The sequence below is a fragment of the Conger conger genome, chromosome 7, assembly GCF_963514075.1.
Source record: "Conger conger chromosome 7, fConCon1.1, whole genome shotgun sequence".
Classification (NCBI taxonomy): Eukaryota; Metazoa; Chordata; class Actinopteri; order Anguilliformes; family Congridae; genus Conger; species Conger conger.
The window spans coordinates 9,602,882-9,627,881 of NC_083766.1; the positions used below are offsets into that span (position 1 = coordinate 9,602,882).

At 49.6% G+C, this 25,000-nt stretch overlaps 1 protein-coding gene across 1 annotated transcript in view; it reads right to left on the bottom strand.

Moving 5' to 3' along the window:
• Positions 1-25,000, bottom strand: part of LOC133132874 (BCAS3 microtubule associated cell migration factor-like) — a 288,152-nt gene that overhangs the window by 23,320 nt on the left and 239,832 nt on the right. The window contains exon 23 of the mRNA XM_061248658.1: positions 3,117-3,281. Within this exon, the coding sequence (XP_061104642.1) occupies positions 3,117-3,281 (165 nt within the window). The remainder of the gene's footprint in view (positions 1-3,116; positions 3,282-25,000) is intronic.

Sequence of the window (25,000 nt, forward strand, 5' to 3'; positions counted from 1 at the left end):
ATCCCGCTTCCATCTTCCCTCAAAAATCAAAGGAACTCTTGTCCACTTAAGTAGAAGAAGAACGCCGTGTTGCCTCCTAAACGAGTTAAACATTCGGATTGTCAGAAAGGCAATTTCCCCCCCTTTTTTTTGGTTTCGATATGAATTACCTAATGCGTGATTTTAAAACCTTTGAAACATACGTTTTTTTCCGCCCGGCTTATCCGCACAGGGAAACGCTTTAACAAACCAGGGACGGTTCAGGGGAGAAGTGTGGAGCCTTTTGTAAGCTGTAGAGACAGGGAGAGAGGGGGGTGAAAGATAGAATAAACGTGTGTGGAGTAAATGGGCCGTGCCGGTTGAAAGAGGCATTAGTTAAGTAAATGAACTAAATAGGGTTTACTACTTTACCTTTTTTTCCCCCCCTAACCTTAAAGTAGTTACATTTCCTGTATTCTGAATGAGACGTAAACGAGAGCAGGCAGAGGAGGAAACCACTGTGGTGTAGGCAAAGCGACGCAGGCAATACCTTTAATCTAGTCCTGCCTGTCTCTCACAACCTTTCACCAGCCAAGGTACAGAGAAGTATTTGCCAAGGCTCATTTGTACCAGTACTTATGGCAGTCACTGTTTTGGCAGTGCCAATCCACACCACACCACTGGTTTTTTAGCGCCAGCGATTTCCGAGTAGCCGTGTGGGTTGGTCCAGAAATGTCTCTGTCGTACGAGAGAACCGTAAGAGTGCTGAGCAAATCTTTTCTAAACCAAGGTGCGGAGGTCCATTAGAAATTCATGTTGAAGTGTGTTTACTGGGATTTCAAAGTATGACTCGAAATCGCAGGAGCCAAAGTGCCATGGACTGATGTTTGCTTTTTCCCACCTTCCACTCTGCCCTTTATTTTTATTTTTTGCACTCTGGCTCTCCTGGTTCTAAATAAATTGAATCCAATCAGACCAACCTAAACTGCATTCAACAGGAACCAATCAGACAAAACTACACTGGCATTAACAGGAACCAATCAGACAAAACTACACTGGCATTAACAGGAACCAATCAGACAAAACTACACTGGCATTAACAGGAACCAATCAGACCAAACTAAACTGCCTTTAACAGGAACCAATCAGACAAAACTACACTGGCATTAACAGGAACCAATCAGACCAAACTAAACTGCCTTTAACAGGAACCAATCAGACAACCTAAACTGCTGTCAACAGAAACTAATCAGACCAGCCTAAACTGACTGTAACAGTAACCAATCAGACCAATCTATACTGCCTTTAACAGGAACCAATCGGACCAATCTATACTGCCTTTAACAGGAACCAATCGGACCAAACTATACTGCCTTTAACAGGAACCAATCAGACCAACCTATACTGCCTTTAACAGGAATCAATCAGACCAACCTATACTGCTGTTAGGTTTGCAATCCCTGTTATGCAAAAGGAAGGTGTTTCTGCCATCCTTCAAAACACTTCCAGGCTGAGCAGTGAGAGAATGCTTTTAGCATCGCAAATCATAATTACATTTAAAGACTGTAATGCAGTACAAGGGAGTTGCATTTGGTAGATAATTAGGAAATGTCCTGGTTGGAAATTGAGCTGAATCTCATTAGGTTACTGGTTAAACTTGGGCAGCCAGAAACTAGCATGCCAGCTACTGCCCATGGCATGCTGTCTCTGATTAAATGTACAATGTTAAGTGTTCTGCCATGCCAAACATTAAAATAAGTTCAGATTAAGTTCAGAGATAAAATGGAGACCACCATTTCTCCACCATTAAATTCATTATGGGCAGGTTTCACAAACACAGATTCATCTTAAGACTAAAATGAGTTTTGACCCAATATCTGCTATATGCAGGTGCAATTTCCATCATTAAAACTAGTCGCACAAGCAGTGACTTTTGCATAAAAATGATTTGCATTTAAAAAAAATATTTGGTTGTGATTCATATAACATGCTAATTTCTCCCATTGGGGTGTAGTGAGTGGAAGTGTCCACAGGGGGCACTGCGCTGTGGTGGAACTTATCCTCGGAGCGGAATGCTCCATGTCCTGAGGGCTAGTGCAAGGCCCCGCCAGATCCGGAAGGGCATTTCCGAATCTCTCCCCCATAATTGCGAACACAAATAAACACTCGGCGGATGACCGGGACCCCGCCACCCCGGACCCAAACCCCGGGCTGATGAGGAACAGAAGGGCCCCCCCCCCCCCCCGCCCCATCTCCTCTAACCATAACTCTAAATCACCAGGACCTGGGATCACATGGAATCCTCCTGGGGGAAACCGATCTAGCCCGTTTTTTCCTTCTCCTCTCCCGCAGCTGTGAGGGAGGGGGCGAAACAGCGACCGAAACGCGTTGGCCCCCCGGTCTGAGGGCCAGCAGCCGTGGCCCCGCCTGTCCCGTGGCCAGGCCTGTTCTCGCTCCGCGGCCGATCTTATGACACGCGCGTGCGGACACTGAGCTGAACGTCGATACGCGCGCGCTTGCCAAGTGCGCTGCGACCGTAGGTGGGCATGTTGGACTGGGCCGGGTGGATTACGGGTCTGGGATGCATTTCCATTGGTATTTTGTGCAGAGAATTAACTGCTTGCACAGGAAACAGCAACATGGCGGCTGAACTCTCTGTCCTCCTTCTCTAACGCCTACAGTTCAGCAACATGGCGGCTGAACTCTCAGTCCTCCTTCTCTAACGCCTACAGTTCAGCAACATGGTGGCTGAACTCTCAGTCCTCCTTCTCCAATGAGTAGAGTATCAGATGTAAACGTGTGACTCTGCACACTGGGGAGCTCGACACACAGGGAACACGATGGTTCAAATACGTTTCTGTACTTGATTGATCTTGCCTGGTGCAATTGAGCCAACCAAGAGGACCAGAAGGCAGTTTTGGAGAGCATTTCATAGGTTTCAATACACCAGACAAGCTCAGTGTATTGTACTTGAGTATTTGAATCCAAAGCAACTAGGTATTTGACCCAGGAGTGGTTATAACAGTTTTTTCAGCATCCAGGGTAGGGCAGTTGAGGCAGGCCGTGCCTCTATCCACCATCCACCATGACCCAAACCTAAACTGTGCTCCAGGCCCAGCAGTAGGGCCAGAGAGGGAGGGTTGGGGTGGGGAGCTCACCCGTCCCGGGGCCCACGGCGTCCCGGCTGGGCGACTCGGACATGGCGTCGGCCAGGCGCTCCCTCAGCCCGTCCTCGGAGGCGTCCACGGAGGACATGTGACGCATGAAGCTCTCGGGCCAGCTGCCGCACACCTCCAGCAGGGTCACGCTGCGGTCCAACATCCCTGAAAACCAGGAAGAGCCCCACGTTATTCCTACAGGAAGTACACCACGCTGCGGTCCAACATCCCTGAAAACCAGGAAGAGCCCCACGTTATTCCTACAGGAAGTACACCACGCTGCGGTCCAACATCCCTGAAAACCAGGAAGAGCCCCACGTTATTCCGACAGGAAGTATACCATGCTGCGGTCGAACATCCCTGAAAACCAGGAAGAGCCCCACGTTATTCCTATAGGAAGTACACCACGCTGCGGTCCAACATCCCTGAAAACCAGGAAGAGCCCCACGTTATTCCTACAGGAAGTACACCACGCTGCGGTCCAAAATCCCTGAAAACCAGGAAGAGCCCCACGTTATTCCTACAGGAAGTACACCACGCTGCGGTCCAACATCCCTGAAAACCAGGAAGAGCCCCACGTTATTCCTACAGGAAGTATACCATGCTGCGGTCCAACATCCCTGAAAACCAGGAGGACCACAGCGTTATTCCTACAGGAAGTACACCATGCTGTGGTCCAACATCCCTGAAACCCAGGAGGACCACACCGTTACTCCAACAGGTACACAACACTGTGATCCAACATCCCATAAACAGGCCAGCGACAACCATGTTACTCCTACAGGAATACACCACACTGCGGTCCAACATCCCTGAAAACCAGGAGCACCCCAGCATTACTCCTACAGGAAGTACACTACACTGCAGTCCAACATCCCTGAAACCCAGGAGGGCCACGGCGTTACTGCAACAGGATCTACACCCCCTCCCCCCCCAACCATGTCTACCCTCCCCCACCATTGTATCTCCCACTTTTTCTGTGGCTGATAAGAGGGGAGAAAAGGCAAAAAAATGTTGGCCTCTGTGCTGCATTCTCAGTAGTGATGGTAATGGTCTGTTATGGTCAGTCGTATAACTGATTACTATTCAGCAAAATTACCTGGATATTCAATATTTTGCTCAAGACTAATTCAACTGCAAAGAATAGAGTCTTAGTCGTGTAATTACACTTAAAAACCTTTTCTCTCAAGTAGAAAATACTACCTTGTTTTAAGTTACTGTTTGCTTGGCAAATGAAAATTTCTTGAAATTACTCAAACTTGAAACGAGTCTCTAATATCAATGACAATATTTTTGCCTTATTTAGCAAAAATGAAATCAGTCTAAATATAAGACTTGAGATTAACTTATTTTTTGTTTTTTGCAGGATAAAGCAAAATATTTCACACTCTTTGAGGATGCTAAATTATGAGTTGGTAGCAAGCAGAAGCCAGTACACAATATCTAAAAGTACACAAGTTTATTCTCTTCTACAGAAGCATATTAGGGTCATGTTGAAAATAAAATAAATAACACTTTCGACTTTAAAAGCCAGAATTTTCAACTTTAATCCCTAAAAAACTTAAAAGTCAAGTTTCTGTTTTGAGTTTTAAAGTCCCCATTTTCATAAACTCGAAACCTTCGACTTTAAAACTCAAGGCCTTTGACTTTAAAACTTAACATAACATAAAGCTTTTGACTTGTAAAGTTGAAACTTTCAAGATTTAAGTCAAAAGTTCAGACTTTTAAGTCAAATGTTCTTCGGGTTTTTTTTCTACGTGGCCCTAATACACTTCACCTAATTTCCCAGCAGGAGTAATGGGGACTGGCCGAGACTGCTCTAGTGCTTGGGTAAGAATGCACCCATTTCAGGGAACTGGTGACCCCGCCCACCCTGTCTCTCAGACAGGTGTAAGTCACAAGCCAACGGGCAGTGCTCCGCCTCCCTGGACTCCCCACATCAACACCGACATCCCTGGACTGTACACACCGCCATTAGACGGACAGCAGGGCTGCGGCACACACTTCAACGACGAGAAGAGATCGAATCACACACAGATTAGCATCAAACGCACAAATAAAGTGTCCGGCCAGGGTTCCGAGAACTTTAAAGAAGAGAACAGGGGAATTGGGGGGGGGGGGCTCCCGGGTGATAAAAAGAGTTGGCAGAGGGGGTCGGGGGGGACTCGTCTGGCCCCTGTGATCACGGACAGAGACGAGAGGCAGGGCACGAAACGCCGGCGGGTTATCTGGGGCCAAGCGGGGGCCCTTTGATCTGCGGGCGGGGGGCTATCAGCGAGGGCCCCCCGGCCCTGCGGAGGCTCAGCCACACTCTCCCGCTCTGACAGCCGCTAATACGCGCGGAGGCGAGGGGAGGCCCGTGGGGAACGCCGGGCCGACGCTGATAGCGGGAACGCGGAGGGGGGGGGGGGAGGGCGGCTATCTGGCTGGTAAACACTCGGCCGGGCAGCCTCACCGACAGCAGATAACTTCATACCACTTCATAAAAGCTCTTTGTGCGCATCCGCCATTGATTTCTCAGAGGCTCGGCCTTCTCCCCCTCTTCAAAGCCAGAGCCCGGGCGGGCGTGTGGGTGTGTGGGCGCGGCCGGTGTGAAAGCGCAATCGGGTGGACACGTATCTCTGCACACTCAAACCCTGTTTTTTCTGCAGTGCACAAACTGAACCGATTTCAGGAGAGTGTGAGCAACTCTGACACAGTGTCCAGTGTATAAATACCTTTTATACATGAGTCTGAGGTACTGACTGTTGTATGACATAGCACGCACTGTATGTCTTATGTTTACATGGGCGAGTGTTTGTATAGGGTGTGCTCGTGCATTTTTGTTGATTGTGAGTGTGTGTGATTGTGTATGTGTGCGTGTGACCATTCTGAGGTTAGTGAGATAGGGGTATATATTTCCATGTAGAGACTAGGGATTACTGCCTACTGCCGCAAGGCTAATGGTAATCTGGATACTGTGTGTTACAGTGGTGTGTCCTTGTGGTGTGTCTGCGTGAATCACTTTGTTTTTTTGTTCACATGAGTGAGTGCATGAGTGTGCGTATGTATGTGTGTGTGCAGGAGCGTGAGTATGTGAGTGTGTGTACATGTACAGCAGTGTAAGTATAAGTGTGTGTGTGTGTGTGTGAGTGTGAGTGTGTGTGTGTATATACAGGAGTGTAAGTATGTGTGTGTGTGTGTGTGTGTGTGAGTGTTAGTGTGTGTGTGAGTTTGTTTGGGTGTGTATAGTAGAGTATGTGTGTGTGTGAGTGTGTGTGTGTGAGTGTGTGTGAGAGCTCTGCTTCACTCCCCCGTGGCTGCAGCACAGCTCTCTCTCCCTCTCTCACCGTGCCGCTCCACTCCTGGGTGCTCGCGGGGGGATTTCTTTACAGAGCTATTAAAACATCACTCTAAATTAACGTGAAGGCACGACTCTTAAGGGAGAGCGTCATGTCCCCCGCTCCCCTCCGCCGGGCTATCTCTTTAAATTTAGCAGGAGCTGCGCTGGGGCTGGTGGCCCCACGGCCGTCCCGGCCCCCTCCGCACACAGCCTGAAGAGGGTGTGGATTACCCCCGCCCACGAGGGCCTTCGCCCACCGCACATACTTCCAGGGCTAGCCCAGTGGCAGGATGATAAAGGAATATCTGGATGCCAAGGTCACGGGTTCACCTCCCAGACCGGAGAGAGACGTCTCGCTCAGACCGTCTGACAGCCAATCGGAGCCCGCATTCCGCATTCTTCACACCTGTCAGCTTTTAAAATGGCGCAATTAAATAATCATGCAGCCCCCGGGACCTCGGCGGGGAGAACTGAGAGCCCGGGGCCGACCGCGCGACATTTTTAGCGTAGCACGCGGTTTTTTAAACCTCATCGTCAAGACGGAAAATCTCCCTTTAGCTACTACTCTGAAAGATGAGGATGTGATGTTTGTGCGGTTTTATGTGAAATAAATAAGGAAATTAAATTAAGAAAGAAAACCCATTGTGATTTCTGAGCTTTGCTCTGCAGTTCATTCCTCGCTGCAGAAAACTAAAAAAAGTGTTTTTAGTCTTGTAATCGGACTTAATACTTAAGATACTTTTTTCTCTCAAGTAGAAAATATTAGCTTGTTTTAAGACGATTGTTATTATTTACCAGACAAGTGAAATTTTCATATTTCAATATTTTTTTCTTATTTAGCGATACAGTAAAATAAATACCAATTTAAGTACAACAACATTTGTTGAGATGGACCGTTCTTATTTTTATTTTAGCAGTGCTCTCCCCCAGTTGCTGCCAGGCACCAGTTGGTTGGGTTATCTCACACCAGGCTGAAATTTACTCTGAGAATTATTCATCCTCAGTTCGCCTTTACGGCCCGGGTCTGAACGGGAGGGGACGTAAAAAAACACGCGCGGGGCGCAAAAATTCCCGTGTCTCCGCACTACCCGACAACCGCAGGAGATAACAAACAGGCTAATGACGGACAGCGTGGGTGCGAGTAATGCAATTAGTCTTTATTAGGGGCCGTTAGGCCGCTTTAGTTAATGATCTTGTTCTGGCTGGAGAAGATTATGCCTTTTTTATGGGTCTAAAAACAGTGACCTTCTGGCGGACACGTCAGTGCATAAATCGGAATCTGTTGATAACGGTCCCAAAGGCACGCAATTAACTGGTGCCGTCGATATCCACAAATCACAAGGCAAACAAAGAGCCCTTTGGTCAACCAACAGTTGGAAACATGTTCTGTTAAAATCAGCAGGCTGGTCCTATTGTGCATACACTGGAAAAAAACATCTTAAGTTTTAGTCTTGTAATTTAAGACATTTCAATTCGACATAAGACATCTCAACTCGAAAATATTAGTTTGTTTTGTTTACTATTTGCTTGACAAGCGGAAATTTTATTGTCCCATTGGCAAATCTTGAAATAAGTCAAGAATCAAGAATAAGTCTCATCTCATCTTACAAAAAAGTAAAATAAATAATATTTTAAGCCTAAATGTAAGACTAAAGTGTGTGTTGAGATTAATGTATCTTCTGGTCTTGGCGGTGTGGCCAGTGACTCTGGGGGCAGACAGTGGCGGGTGCTGGCAGGACTCGGAGGTGTGAGGGTGATGTTTGTGGAAGAGAGCTGAGCTCAGCGAGCAGCTTCGAGCCCCTCAGCGGGCGGAGCGGGGGTGGTGCCTGAGACAGGGCAGCGTGGCCCCCTCCGGACCAGGCCAGGGGTTTATCTCAGCGCCCCACTTTCTCAAGAGCGTCCCTTTGGAGAGCTCCTTCCCGGCACAGCCCCCCCTCCAGATTACAGTGACACGGATTACGCCCCACCGCTGTGCAGAGGTGAGAGAGTGAGGGCCTTATCAGTCCTTCTCAAATGTATCTCGAACAGCCCCAGACAGACCAACCCTCTCCTTCTCAGAAGGCCCCCTCCTGACCCCCTGTCACAGTCCGCCCCCCCCCATCGTCAGGCTCCCAAACCGACAGCCTCCCACACCGGCGCGCCGTCGCCGCGGCGACCCGGGTCTGTCCTGAGAGCTGCCAGAACCGCTCAGCGCCGACACGCGCTAGCGTTAGCGTAGCCGCGCGCTCGCGGGATTAGCGCCGCGATAGCCTTCGCCCCGCCGTTAGAGAGGGAGCGGCTGCTGTCATTACATTACCCCTCTCTCTCCTAAATCATTTACCGCCTCCTCTCTCCGAGCGTCAGTAATCCCGCCAACACCGGCCCACCGCGGGCCCTCGCTCCCTCACGCTCTCTCTCACACAATGCGCCTCTCCCTCTCCGCTCCCTCCGCTTCTCACACTCCGCTAAAAGCCCTTCTTCTCCAGCGCCGGGGAAAAGAAAAAGAGAAATCGCGCAATTAGCCCTAAACCTTTAATAGCAGAGCTAGCGTCTCTCGTCTCAACTGTGTGTGGCACTTTCAGTGACGGGCCTAAGCCGGGGTTTTAGTATGAAAGGCGCAGGGGACTTTTCCCCCTCTCTCCCCCGAATAAGCCACCTTTCAGTCCCGGGGCACCGTGCCCCGCACCCATCCCTCGCGGTGGGGGATCCCGGGGGATGTTTTCCACATCACAGGGCTTCCGCTCCCCGAAAAGAGGAGAGCGCGCGTCTTTGCTTTAGCGGGGCGTAGCGGACGAGCGGACGATTACCGCCTCAAAGGCGGAGGCTTCCAGCTGCCCGTCACGATTAAACGGCTCACCGTCGGGGAGGGATGACGGGAAGGGGAGGGGCTCCTCTCCTGTCAGAAAGTCGTCATTACCGTGGAAACTGGGCTCCATTTCGAGAGTGAGATATTATAGTTGCTGATGTGTGGGTCTGTGACAGAGCTCATATAGGTGCGCAATTCCACGGTAACTGGTGGATATTTGGGTGGTAAAGCCCAATACAGCTACATAATAGAGACTGAGAAGAGTTGTTTCCTCCTACGTGTTGAGCATACTTCATTCTCATATGTAGCTGTATTGGACTTTACCACTCAAATATCCGGCAGTTGTAATGTCGGTTACCATGGAATTGCCCAGGTGCATTCTGGGAGAAGCTGTTGTAGATAGATAGATCATTGCCTTTATATCGCGCTTTTCTAGACACTCAGTGGACTTTACAGTGATGAGGGGGAAACTTGCCTCAGCCACCACCAATGCGTAGCACCCACCATGGTGATGCACGGCTGCCATTTTGTGCCAGAATGTTTACAGCACCCCGGCTGTAAACATTGGAGAGGGAGAGAACACTTGTATTCGATTGTATCTGATATGAAGCACAGGGGAACACCTCCACGGCTAGTGTGGCGGACTTACAGTAATTTGGCAGGGAAGGGTGTGGGGGTGGGGGGGACCCACAACCCCAGAGGCAACAGGATCCTGCAGCAGGACAGAAGGCCGGGTTGAGTTACAAGAGCTGCCGAATCTGACCACTCCAGCTGCCCCCTAAGAGTTTGCACTAGCACGTAATAATCACCAAAGATTAACGGCGGGGCAAATGACACTATTACGAGCAGTCTGTGCGTGTGTGTGTGTGTATGTGTGCGTGTGTTTGAGTGTGTGAGTTCCTATGTGTGTGTGTACATGTGTGTGCATGTGTCTGTGAGTATGCAAATGGGGGTGCAGGCCCTGTGCAGAACTTTATAAAAATGTTATCTTATTTACTCTTCATAAGAGTAACACAGGGAGGGCCATTTCCCCTCAGTCTGAGTATGTGACCAGTTGCACTCCATTCACCGCAACCCCTCCCAAGACAGACTAAAGACAGCAAATGGAGCGCAGTCACTGCATATCAAACACGGACTGGCTCCGCGCAGCCACGTGACCAGACCCACACACACACATACACACACACACACACACACTCCTGAGTTTCTTGTTTGTCTGTGTGGATTTCCCCGCACGTCCAAAGTGAGACGTTAATGAGAAGAGAGGAGAGAGCTGCCCCCAGCCCTGTGTTTCTGTTCCCCTTCCTGTGGGGGCCGCACAGCAGCAGTAATGAAACGGGCAGGGGCCCCGCCGTGATTACAGGGCCCTGATAGGCCTGACACAGAGCAGAGCCCAGAGAGGGCTTACTGACACACCGCCCCAAACGCTCCTGACAGCCGAGGACTGCTGCTCTGAGCCACGCCCTGGGGGCACGTAAACCCCGCCTCACACCCGCCCACCGTGTATACACCCAAAGCTCATACACCCCACACTCACCCAAAACTCACCCCGAACTTATACACCTCGCCCTTAACAGCCAAAACTCAAACACCCTGCCCCACTCCTACCCAAAACTCACACACCCCTACCTCTCTATTTACCCAAAGAATCTAACACTCCACGCCACACTCACCCAAAGATCACACACTCCTCACTCTCACTCCCCTGTAGTTCACACAGAGCCCATTTCACACCTTCCCCCGCTCCTCACACACCCTGGGTAAATGAGTCAGAATCGGCCCGGCCCAGAATCGCCCCCCCCCCCCCCCCCCCACCCTCCCTAATCTACATGCGAGCTGCGCTGCACATCTGGGAACGCGCTCAGCGAAGTGCTTACATGAAGTGACTGTAATGAATCGGCACTTCTGTATTAGGCTCTACCAGGTCCCGGTGGGGCCGGTTTCTCAGAGAAACATTATGAATATAATTGGTGAGTGACGAGTAAACAGAACGTCAGCACGCACGATTAATAATAAAAGGGCAACAGGAGAGACAGAGCTGTTGCTACACCTTTCCGTCAGGGAGACCTAATGGACTTCAGAGCGTATCGTATTACACTGTAACTTAATGAGGCAACACTTTGTTTACGTAGAGAAGTTAATGCACTTTACTGCCTCTTTATTGCGTTTTGTTCCTCTGACGGGCGGTAGCGTTAGCGGCGCTCATCGCTAGCTCTCCGCTAAAGGGGCACGCCCGCGCTGAGTTACTGACAGCTCACGGCAAACACGCTCAATGAGTACAGCAAACAATGGCACCCCTCCGTTGAGAACATGACACGATGAAGAAGTAGAGATTATGGAATGTGTGTCTGGAGGATGTGTTTATGATTTGAACTGTGCCGTTAGCAGCATGCTTTGAGCTGACGTGTTTGGGGTGGGTTCTACTCATGGTGGAGGTGGGGTCAGTGTGTAGAGAGGTGGAGTCAGTGTGCAGAGAGGTGGAGTCAGTGTGCAGAGAGGTGGAGTCAGTGTGCAGAGAGGTGGAGTCAGTGTGTACAGAGGTGGAGTCAGTGTGTACAGAGGTGGAGTCAGTGTGTACAGAGGTGGAGTCAGTGTGCAGAGAGGTGGAGTCAGTGTGCAGAGAGGTGGAGTCAGTGTGTAGAGAGGTGGAGTCAGTGTGTAGAGAGGTGGAGTAGTGTATTATGGTATAGGTGCAGTCAGTATGAGGACAGATGGTGTAGGTGTGTAGTGTATCATGGTGTAGGTGTGGTCAGCATGAGGACAGATGGTGTAGGTGTGTATTATGGTATAGTATAGGTATTATGATGGTGTAGGTGTGTAGTGTATTATGGTATAGGTGTGGTCAGCATGAGGACAGATGGTGTAGGTGTGGTCAGCATGAGGACAGATGGTGTATAGTGTATTATGGTATAGGTGTGGTCAGCATGAGGACAGATGGTACAGGTGTGGTCAGCATGAGGACAGATGGTGTAGGTGTGGTCAGCATGAGGACAGAAGGTGTAGGTGTGTAGTGTATTATGGTATAGGTGTGGTCAGCATGAGGACAGAAGGTGTAGGTGTGTATTATGGTATAGGTGTGGTCAGCATGAGGACAGATGGTGTAGGTGTGGTCAGCATGAGGACAGATGGTGTATAGTGTATTATGGTATAGGTGTGGTCAGCATGAGGACAGATGGTGTAGGTGTGTATTATGGTATAGGTGTGGTCAGTATGAGGACAGATGGTATAGGTGTGTATTATGGTATAGGTGTGGTCAGCATGAGGACAGATGGTGTAGGTGTGTATTATGGTATAGGTGTGGTCAGCATGAGGACAGATGGTGTAGGTGTGTATTATGGTGTAGGTGTGGTCAGCATGAGGACAGAAGGTGTAGGTGTGTATTATGGTATAGTATAGGTATTATGATGGTGTAGGTGTGTAGTGTATTGTGGTATAGGTGTGGTCAGTATGAGGACAGAAGGTGTAGGTGTGTAGTGTATTATGGTATAGGTGTGGTCAGCATGAGGACAGAAGGTGTAGGTGTGTATTATGGTATAGGTGTGGTCAGCATGAGGACAGATGGTGTCGGTGTGTATTATGGTATAGTATAGGTATTATGATGGTGTAGGTGTGTAGTGTATTGTGGTATAGGTGTGGTCAGCATGAGGACAGATGGTGTCGGTGTGTAGTGTATTATGGTATAGGTGTGGTCAGCATGAGGACAGATGGTGTAGGTGTGTAGTGTATTATGGTATAGGTGTGGTCAGCATGAGGACAGATGGTGTAGGTGTGTATGATGGTATAGGTGTGGTCAGCATGAGGACAGATGGTGTAGGTGTGTATGATGGTATAGGTGTGGTCAGCATGAGGACAGGTGGTGTAGGTGTGTAGTGTATTATGGTATAGGTGTGGTCAGTATGAGGACAGATGGTGTAGGTGTGTAGTGTATTATGGTGTAGGTGTGGTCAGCATGAGGACAGATGGTGTAGGTGTGTAGTGTATTATGGTGTAGGTGTGGTCAGTATGAGGACAGATGGTGTAGGTGTGTATTATGGTATAGGTGTGGTCAGCATGAGGACAGATGGTGTCGGTGTGTATTATGGTATAGTATAGGTATTATGATGGTGTAGGTGTGTAGTGTATTGTGGTATAGGTGTGGTCAGTATGAGGACAGAAGGTGTAGGTGTGTAGTGTATTATGGTATAGGTGTGGTCAGCATGAGGACAGAAGGTGTAGGTGTGTATTATGGTATAGGTGTGGTCAGCATGAGGACAGATGGTGTCGGTGTGTAGTGTATTATGGTATAGGTGTGGTCAGCATGAGGACAGATGGTGTAGGTGTGTATGATGGTATAGGTGTGGTCAGCATGAGGACAGATGGTGTAGGTGTGTATGATGGTATAGGTGTGGTCAGCATGAGGACAGATGGTGTAGGTGTGTAGTGTATTATGGTATAGGTGTGGTCAGCATGAGGACAGATGGTGTAGGTGTGTATGATGGTATAGGTGTGGTCAGCATGAGGACAGATGGTGTAGGTGTGTATTATGGTATAGGTGTGGTCAGTATGAGGACAGATGGTGTAGGTGTGTAGTGTATTATGGTATAGGTGTGGTCAGTATGAGGACAGATGGTGTAGGTGTGTAGTGTATTATGGTGTAGGTGTGGTCAGCATGAGGACAGATGGTGTAGGTGTGTATGATGGTATAGGTGTGGTCAGCATGAGGACAGATGGTGTAGGTGTGGTCAGCATGAGGACAGATGGTATAGGTGTGGTCAGCATGAGGACAGATGGTGTAGGTGTGTATTATGGTATAGGTGTGGTCAGCATGAGGACAGATGGTGTAGGTGTGTATTATGGTGTAGGTGTGGTCAGCATGAGGACAGATGGTGTAGGTGTGTATTATGGTGTAGGTGTGTAGTGTATTGTGGTATAGGTGTGGTCAGCATGAGGACAGATGGTGTCGGTGTGTAGTGTATTATGGTATAGGTGTGGTCAGCATGAGGACAGATGGTGTAGGTGTGTAGTGTATTATGGTATAGGTGTGGTCAGCATGAGGACAGATGGTGTAGGTGTGTATGATGGTATAGGTGTGGTCAGCATGAGGACAGATGGTGTAGGTGTGTATGATGGTATAGGTGTGGTCAGCATGAGGACAGGTGGTGTAGGTGTGTAGTGTATTATGGTGTAGGTGTGGTCAGCATGAGGACAGATGGTGTAGGTGTGTATGATGGTATAGGTGTGGTCAGCATGAGGACAGATGGTGTAGGTGTGGTCAGCATGAGGACAGATGGTATAGGTGTGGTCAGCATGAGGACAGATGGTGTAGGTGTGTATTATGGTATAGGTGTGGTCAGCATGAGGACAGATGGTGTAGGTGTGTATTATGGTGTAGGTGTGGTCAGCATGAGGACAGATGGTGTAGGTGTGTATTATGGTGTAGGTGTGGTCAGCATGAGGACAGATGGTGTCGGTGTGTAGTGTATTATGGTATAGGTGTGGTCAGCATGAGGACAGATGGTGTCGGTGTGTAGTGTATTATGGTATAGGTGTGGTCAGCATGAGGACAGATGGTGTAGGTGTGTAGTGTATTATGGTATAGGTGTGGTCAGCATGAGGACAGATGGTGTAGGTGTGTAGTGTATTATGGTGTAGGTGTGGTCAGCATGAGGACAGATGGTGTAGGTGTGTATTGTGGTGTAGGTGTGGTCAGCATGAGGACAGATGGTGTAGGTGTGTAGTGTATTATGGTATAGGTGTGGTCAGTATGAGGACAGATGGTGTAGGTGTGTAGTGTATTATGGTATAGGTGTGGTCAGCATGAGGACAGATGGTATAGGTGTGTATTATGGTATAGGTGTGGTCAGTATGAGGACAGATGGTGTCGGTGTGTATTATGGTATAGGTGTGGTCAGCATGAGGGCAGATGGTGTAGGTGTGTATGATGGTATAGGTGCGGTCAGCATGAGGACAGATGGTGTAGGTGTGTGGTGTATTATGGTATAGGTGTGGTCAGCATGAGGACAGATGGTGTAGGTGTGTATTATGGTATAGGTGTGGTCAGCATGAGGACAGATGGTGTAGGTGTGTATTATGGTATAGGTGTGGTCAGCATGAGGACAGATGGTGTAGGTGTGTGGTGTATTATGGTATAGGTGTGGTCAGCATGAGGACAGATGGTGTAGGTGTGTATTATGGTATAGGTGTGGTCAGCATGAGGACAGATGGTGTAGGTGTGTATTATGGTATAGGTGTGGTCAGCATGAGGACAGAAGGTGTAGGTGTGTAGTGTATTATGGTATAGGTGTGGTCAGTATGAGGACAGATGGTGTAGGTGTGTATTATGGTATAGGTGTGGTCAGCATGAGGACAGATGGTGTAGGTGTGTATTATGGTATAGGTGTGGTCAGCATGAGGACAGATGGTGTAGGTGTGTATTATGGTATAGGTGTGGTCAGCATGAGGACAGGTGGTGTAGGTGTGTAGTGTATTGTGGTGTAGGTGCGGTCAGCATGAGGACAGATGGTATAGGTGTTGTCAGCATGAGGACAGATGGTATAGGTGTGGTCAGCATGAGGACAGATGGTGTAGGTGTGTATGATGGTGTAGGTGTGGTCAGCATGAGGACAGATGGTGTAGGTGTGTATGATGGTGTAGGTGTGGTCAGCATGAGGGCAGATCGTGTAGGTGTGTATGATGGTGTAGGTGTGGTCAGCATGAGGGCAGATCGTGTAGGTGTGTATGATGGTGTAGGTGTGGTCAGCATGAGGGCAGATCGTGTAGGTGTGTATTGTGGTGTAGGTGCGGTCAGCATGAGGACAGATGGTGTCGTGGTACAGCAGGTCACTCTCCCGGCGCAGTGAGGCACCACAGATCTTTTAGCGGCGCGTTAAATGTGCCGCAGGGGGTCGCGACCCCGGCTTCATTAATCAGCGCGGCCCTTCTTACGGCCAGCACATTCATCAGGCCCGAGTTTCAGCAGGAAACCCGATCACACACTTCCCTGGGTCACCAGGCCGTCTGCAGGCGATGGATGACCCCGCCTTTAATCCCAATTCCCCCGGCTTTGAGATGGGCCTTTCAGCGCAATAACACAACACAGCTCTCTCACTGCTCTTACACGGCACGCCACAGCGGAGAGCTGCCCTTCGCTCACAGGAAACGCTCTCGCGTGCGCTCCGTCCACAGCTCAAAGCGTGGCGCCAACACACGTGACTCAGCCTGACCCGGGCCCAATACGTAACTGAATACGTAAAATACAAAATGGCTGAACATACAATGCGACCAAGTATTCTTGTAATGAGACTTAAAATCTTGTTTTTGTCTCTGAAGTAGGAAATATTAGCTTGTGCATAGTTACTGTTTGCTTGACGAGTGAAATTTTCCTACCCCATTGGCAAATCTTTAAATGAGTCAAACCATCTCCCCTCATTGGCTTGCTAAGCAAAAATGTCACAGAAATAAAATTTGAAGTCTAAATATAAGACTAAAATGCTTGTTGAGACTGACATATTTTTAGTTTTTTTGCAGTGAAAGCAGAGCACGGAGTCCCACACACACTCTCCATCCGGATACACACTCACCCGTCTAAAAGACTCTCAAACAAACAGCCCCCTTCACAACAAGCTGCTAATGGACAACACAGTGTACCTCACATCCATCTAACACTTCATTTATTAAAAGCAAAAATCAACAAAAAGCAAAACAAAGACAGAACTCTCTTCCGTTATGGTTCCCCTGACTCCGTATTTATTTACACGCGTTATTTACCCCTCGCTGTCCTGAGGTTCTCGTAGTTCACACTACTATCCAGGAAATGACCCGTATTCTGTTTACCCGCTGCTTTAACGCACTCCAAATAAATATCGGCCCAGAATTTATACGTTCTCATGCGAGCGAAGGCGCAAAGCCAGTCCCCGAAACACCGGGCCCTCCAGCGCCCGCTCTGGAGAGAGAGAGAGAGACGGAGAGAGGAAGAGACAGGGACGGAGAGAGAAAGCCAGGGAGCGACGGAGAGAGACGCACCGGGGCGGGGGAAGGAGAGAGGGAGAGAGACGGAGGGGGAAGCAGACGGAGATGGCGGCGGCGATGCCCGTGCCCTTTTCGGTAAGTGAGTTAAGACGCGCTGCCTCGTATTTATCTCATGTCTGCCAGAGACAGGGCTGAAAAAAAGCTGTGAAGAACAGAGGCCTCAGCTGGTCGGGAGAGAACACCCCCCCTCCCTCCTCCCCTCCCCTCTCCTCTCCTCTCCTCTCTCCATCCCTCCCTCCCTGCGCAGGCGTCCACAGGGCCCTGGCCTTGTCAGATAGCGTTATATGGCAGGCTGCTGAGGTGCGGCGTAGTGCTCGCGCCACATCAGAAACTGATATGATTGATTGGAGGCGCAGTCACACCTGACTGGGGGGAGCTCCTGGGCACGCGGCCCTTATCTCACACCGAGGGCCCGGGCTGCTGCTGAGTGCCTGTGACGCGTGTGTGTGCCTGTGTGAGTGTGGAGGTGTGTGTGTGTGTGGAGGTGTGTGTGTATGTGTGTGTGTGTGTGTGTGTGTGCGGAGGTGAGTGTCTGTGACGCGTGTGTGTGCCTGTGTGAGTGTGGAGGTGTGTGTGTGTGTGGAGGTGAGTGTGTGTGTGCGTGTGTGTGTGTGTGCGGAGGTGAGTGTCTGTGACGCGTGTGTGTGCCTGTGTGAGTGTGGAGGTGAGTGTGTGTAGGTGTGTGTGTGTGTGTGTGTGTGTGGAGGTGAGTGTCTGTGTGCGAGTGTGTGCGTGTATGTGTGTGTGAGTGTGTGTGGCTGTATGTGTGTGTGAGTGTGTGTGTGTGAGTATGTGTGCATGTGTGTGTGTGAGTGTGTGTGTGTGGATGACTGTGTGTGTGCGTGACTGTGTCGGTGACGTGTGTGTGTGTGGATGACTGTGTGTCTGCGTGACTGTGTCTGTGACGTGTGTGAGTGTGTGTGTGTGTGTGTGTGTGTGTGCATGTGTGGGTGTGTGTGTATGTTTGCAGGTTGGTATCTGACTTTTGTGTGTGTGTGTGTGTGTGTGTGTGTGGAGGTGACTGTGGGTATGTGCGTGTGTGTGCGTGAGTGAGTGTATATGTGTATGTGTGTGTGTGCGTGCACACGTGTGTATATGTGTGTATGGGTTTGTATAAGTGAGTAGGTGGGTGTTTGTGTGTATGTGTGTGTGCATGAGTGTGTGTGTGAATACGTGCAGGTATACGCGTGTGTCTGTGTGAATGCGCTCTGGTTCCACAGGGACACACACTTCCAGTGGCATGGGAGGTATGAGTCAGTGGCAGGAGTACTCCGTGACTCCAAACACCAGCCTGTCGTCACTCTCACCTCGATGCAAGCTGAAAGCAGACACGACTAATGGATCCCCGATCACTGATTTATGAAGCCCGGCCCATGCCACCCCAGGGGGCCTGGAGAAGGCTTCTCCTGGCAGGTTCTCTGAGGGAGCGAAAGGGGACTGCAGGAGCACAGAGGCGGATGGTTGAGGTGAGGTAGGTCTGAGGTCAGGGCTTCCGGGCCTGGTCTCCCACGTAAACGAGATTCTGCATCCCAGCACATTGACTCAGTCACACCCTAACATAACTAACATGGTTTAAAAACCACTACAAAACCCAAAAAGAACCATTATTACAGTCTTACATTGAGACATTTCTCAAACGTTTTTGCTAAATAAGACAAAAATATTTCCAATTAGGTAAGACAGTTTGTTGCATTTCAAGACTTGCCAATGGAATAAGAAATTTTCACCTGTCAAGCAAAACATTAACTTAAAACGAGCTAATGTTTCTACTTGAGAGAAAAAAATAAGCTCTTATGTCTTATTACAAGACTAAAACGCTTGTTAAGACAGTCACTTTTTTCAGTGAAGGTCCGGCACCTTCAAGGCACCCAGAGCCTGCAGGCTCTATAGCTTTAAGTGAACTGAAGCTTCATGTCTATGCACATACTGTGCAATGAGTGAGATTTCAGAGGTCTGATCTCCGATGGGCTGTCCCACTTTAAGTGTGACGGGTGTCAGTCTGAACACTGCCCTCTTCCACAGGGGGGAAAACCACTGTGATTTGAGCAGCTGGTTGTCACTCTAATTACCCCCTCTAAATCCCCACCTCTGTAGCCACGTGGCCCCGCCCTGCACAGAGAGCTTACAGTACCAACCTGTACTTTTACTGACCACATGCTACTGAGGCTCTCTATGATAGGCTGCTGTGCTGTGACAATAACACTGTGTGTGTGTTACTGTGGGCTACAATAATCCATCTTGTGCCTGAGGCATGTAAGCTAGTGTGTGTGTGTGTGTGTGCGTGTGTGCGAGTGTGTGTGTGTGCAAGTGTTCTGTGTGAGGCTGTGTGTGTGTGTGTGTTCTCTGTGTGTGACTGTGTGTGTGAGTGTGTGTTCTGTGTGTGAGTGTGTGTGTGTGTTCTCTGTGTATGAGTGTGTGTGTGTTCCCTGTGAGTGAGTGTGTGTGCTCTGTGTGTGTGTGTGTAAGTGTTCTGTGTGTGTGTGTTCTCTGTGTGTGAGTGTGTGTGCTCTGTGTGTGAGTGTGTGTGTTCTGTGTGTGAGTGTGTGAGTGTGTGTGTTCTGTGTGTGTGTGTGTGTGTGTGTGTGTTCTGTGTGTGTGTGAGTGTGTGAGTGTAAGTGTTCTCTGTGAGGCTGTGTGTGTGTGTGTGTGTGAGTGTGTGTGTGTGTGTGTGTGTGTGTGTGTGCGTGTGTGCGAGTGTGTGTGTGTGCAAGTGTTCTCTGTGAGGCTGTGTGTGTGTGTGTGTTCTCTGTGTGTGACTGTGTGTGCTCTGTGTGTGAGTGTGTGTGTGCTGTGTGTGTGTTCTCTGTGTATGAGTGTGTGTGTGTTCCCTGTGAGTGAGTGTGTGTGCTCTGTGTGTGTGTGTGTAAGTGTTCTGTGTGTGTGTGTTCTCTGTGTGTGAGTGTGTGTGCACTGTGTGTGAGTGTGTGTGTTCTGTGTGTGAGTGTGTGAGTGTGTGTGTTCTGTGTGTGTGTGAGTGTGTGAGTGTAAGTGTTCTCTGTGAGGCTGTGTGTGTGTGTGTGAGTGTGTGTGTGGGTGTGTGTGAGTGTGTGTGTGTGTGTGTGTGTGTGTGAGTGTGTGTGTGTGTGTGTGAGTGTGTGTGTGTGTGTGTGTGTTCTCTGTGTGTGTGAGTGTGTGAGTGTAAGTGTTCTCTGTGAGGCTGTGTGTGTGTGTGTGTGTGAGTGTGTGAGTGTGTGTGTGTGTGTGAGTGTATATGTGTAACTGTTCTCTGTGAGGCTGTGTGTGAGTGTGTGTGAGTGTGTGTGTGTGTGTATGTGTGTATGTGTGTGTGTGTGAGTGTGAGTGTGAGTGTGTGTGTCACGAGGCAACGCAGCCAGGCCCACACTGTGCATGTGTGTCCTCCACTACAAGGCCTTTGTCACAGAATCACTGTTATTCTCTGCACTCTGCCGTTACTATGGCGTCTCTATTTTTAACAAAGACCACTGGCTCCAGCAGGGAAAAAACATCAACCCGGAGGAGCAATAGCTCTAATTAAAGGGCTAATTTCTGAAAACATATCGCGTGTAATAACTCACAAACGTTTCCCCACGCCGCTCACAGAGTTCAGCACCAGGTCTGTGGGCGGGGGTGCTCTCCTCGGAGGGTGCGGTGCGGCTTTGGGCCCGCTCCCCGCTCCCCGCTCCCTGATGTGGCGGGAGCTGTGAAACTCTGTGTCACGTCCGCGATGACAACACGGGCGCTGTTCTGGAGGAGTCTCGGGGAGCGGGGACGGCGTGTCCTCTGAGCGGGAAGAGTCGCCCTGCCGCCCGCACGACACCTCAGCAGGAAAAGCGCCCAGCGAGTGCTTAGTGCCTCTTGGCGGTTTTCCGACCATTTGGCCGCCTAAAGTCTCTAATCTAACGCTGCTGATTATTCTTTGAGATTGAGAGTAGTAGGATTATCACTGTGTCAGCCAAGAATGGCACAATTGCCGTTTTGTATCGGCTGTGAGCGAAAGCTCTATTAGGTGGAGAGATCAGGATAGATCGGTTTTGCGGGATGGAAAAGGACTGTACGTTGCAGGTGCGCTAATCCGGCATTATGGGTTGGCATTTATACGGCACCTTTATCCAAAGCGCTGTACAACTGATGCTTCTCACTCACCCATTCACACAGTCACACAGCAACAGTGATTGGCTGCCACGCACGGTACCGACCAGCTCGGCAGGAGCAATTGGGGGTTAGGTGTCTTGCGCAGGGACACTTAGTCACAATTCGAAAGGAGGAGGGTCGCTTAAAAAAGGGATGTTAGACCAGCCCGTGGCCTATGGGACGGCACTGTAGGCCAGACCTGGGTCAAATATGTTGGATTCAAACACTAGTCCATACTTTATTGAGCTTGTCTGGTGTATTGGAACCTATCAATAATATGCAAGCCCCGCCTTCTAGTCCTCTCGGTTGGCTCAATTACACCAGGTAACATCAACCGAGCACAGAAAGGTACTGGAATCCAAATCAATTGCGTATTCACCCCGGCTCTGCTTCCTGTCCCAAACGACAGTTTAACCTGCCTGTCCCGGCACAGCAGAGCCCCCAGCAGCAGAACTACAAAGCCCAGCGTCCCGCGGCAAACCCGCGACACGCTCACTCCACCTGTCACGTCTCAGCAGACCCCGCCGCCCTAATTGCGAGCGACCGCTCCCGCGGTCCGGAGGGCCCCCCCCGGCTGACCCGCGCCGTGTGGCCCCCAGACCCGGGGGCCCGCTGACAAGGAGGAGAAGGGGGGCCCCCGGAATCTTTAATGTGTTAAACACGAGAGACGTGCTTCCTCGCGTAATCGTCAAAGCGGGCCCCGTGGTGGGGTTCAGCGCCGGGCCCCGGCGGGTGACAGGAAGCGCTGAGCGGCAGGGCGGGGCCCGGTGGGGGCCCGGCCGATCGGCTTTGCAGATTTGCGGAGGCGCGGCCGCAGCGGGCACCGGGACGGGAAACCCATCTGGAGGAGACGGGGAGGGGGGGAGACGGGGGGGGGACCGCGAAGGCCAGAGGGCCGGCGCAGGAACAGAGAAGTCGAAAAGGAGGAGTGACGCTGAACAGGAACGTGCACCCGCGACATCTGTGACTGCAATCACAGGGCCGGCTTTCAAGAGCTGCCAAGCCAAACAGGCCAATAACAAATCCACTCTGCAGAGCATCGATCCGCCCGGACCCTGCCAAGGCAAACACTACAACGCTCCGGTGTGCTCTGGTGTGCTCCGCAGAACCGGGCTGTGTCCTGCATCTTTAAACACTCACACCGATACACACACAAACACTCGCATATATACACACTCATACATACATACACACAGATGCACAGACTCACACATAATGTACAAACACTCGCACGTATACACACGCCCACACTGATATACACAAACTCACATATACAAACACTCACACATATAAACATACTCACACATATATACACTGATATACACACTCTCACACACACACACAGACACGCATACACAGGAAGAGACTCTGGAAACTCCAAGGTGAGGCAACAACAGCAGGTCCAATAAGTGAAATTCATTTTCCAATGCTCACAGGGAGAACATCTCAAGGGCAGTTCAAGAGAAACTGTGGAAAACTTCCTGACTGATTCACCTTCTTAGCCCCTAACTGGCTAAAACCCAAAAACATTATGTGATGTGACACATACCGTATCCATCAATTACTGTCCTCTACGCCGACCTCCTGCGTAGGTCTTGTCATTTGCACTGGAAGGTCTGAACCAGTCCAGCAGTATGAAAGTCCAGCACAGAACACCAACACACACAAACACACATATACACACACATGCATACACACCCACACACACTTACACGCATACTGTATGCCCACACAGGCACACACTCTCACACATATACAGTACACACACAAACACACAAACATGTATACACATACACTCACTCTCACACATAGACAAAATCACACACATTTTAATTATTTATATAGGTCCACATTTATAAAATACATTATAAGGGCCCAAATGTATTTCAGTTGCATTCTGATGTTGCACACTTGAGTAGCAGAAAGCATACTAGTAGGAATCTAGCAGACAATATGCAGGATAAACATTTGCATCTCAATTGCTCCAGCAGGAAACATTTTGGGTACAAGAAACTTCTTCTCCATATTCAGCGACTGCCTATAATGGAGGAGACTGAGCAATATTCTGCTAGTCGCTTTGCTCTCACACACAACCCATAAACATAATGTGCGGACACATACACACTCTTTTTCTTCTGCTGTTTCAGACACACACACACACACATACACACACGCGCACGCGCACACACACACACACACAAATACAAGCACACACGCAACCACAAACACATACCGTGCACACAAATTTGAAAATGATCTCACATTCCCACAAACACATATGCGAATATTTTATTTGAATCCACAATGGCATACAGTGTACCACAGAATTCAAATTTGGAGGCCCGGAGCACAGAGACCTTGTTTCCTTTGTGTTTGTTGAAAATACACACAGTGCGCATAACTAAGGGTCTGTCCTACCACCCGGTGCTAAGGGGCACATTTAACATTTAATGCTGCCTCTCACAATCATCACGGAGACACTGCGTTATTCTTCTTAGCCGTTTCTCCTCCTGCCGTTGCATACACACACGCAAACACACACGCACGCACGCACGCACACATTCCCTCACGGAAATCGGCATACGGCGCACGTGTACGCAGATTAGTGAAGTCATTGTCACTCATCAAACTGACTGAATGTTTTCCGTCAATGGCGTAGGCTAAACACAAAAGAACAGTGTCCTATTGTCAACATTAAATATGTATTGAAAAAAAGTACAATGGAGACTGCGCTTTGTCCATCAGAGCGCATATTCCACTCTTAATTGCGGTTTACGTGACAGCGCTGTCGAATTTCAAACGAGGAAGAAACGTGAGACTTCACGTGCGTTGCATCTACTAGCAACGCGGACGGAGAAATACGTAGGAAATAAAGATTCACCGTGAAACGAAACGCGGACATGGCAAGGAGAAAGAACAAAAGAACAAACAACGTATTACGTTACTCTCCCAGTCTTACCCACGTCCTGACAATTAGCCGCGTTTTCGTTGGAGACAAAGGATATAAACGAAATGAACAGGGTATTGTTTCTGAAGAAGGCCGGGGCTTCCAAAGCTCAAAATAACAGGCATCATTCTCGGCGAAATGGTTCCAGATGGAGAAAGAAAATATGTGTAAGAGTGAGCGAGCGCGTTATTGATTTTCTCTCAATGGCGCTGGGCTCTGTTCAGTTCTCCACCCCTCTCACGCTGATGGAGGCTGAGTGCCCACTCCTGTGTCTGCCACCGAGGGACGGGGCCCAAACTGAACACCGCCACGTGGGCCAAACTCCTGCATGAACAGTAATGGTCTAGCACCTATGCACCTGTCCTCCATGTATCCACAGTGAAGCCATTGTGAAGATGCATTCAAGCACGTACACGTGTACAAATTTGTGCCTAGACACATGCTTGCACACACACACACGCTGTCAAACTGCCTGCAGTTCCACAGAGACACAACCACAAACACACACACACACACACAAACGTAGTCTCAAACAAATACATGCAGTCATACACAAACTATCAAACTGCCTGCAGTTTCACACACACACGCACACACACACACACACACACACACACACACGTGGAGAGCCCAAAGGCTCAGTACAGGAGACGGCCTCAATTGAGAGAGCCAATGAGCGGTGTGTCCCCAGAGATGACGGCTTACAGCGCGGAAACAGATCCCGAACCCAC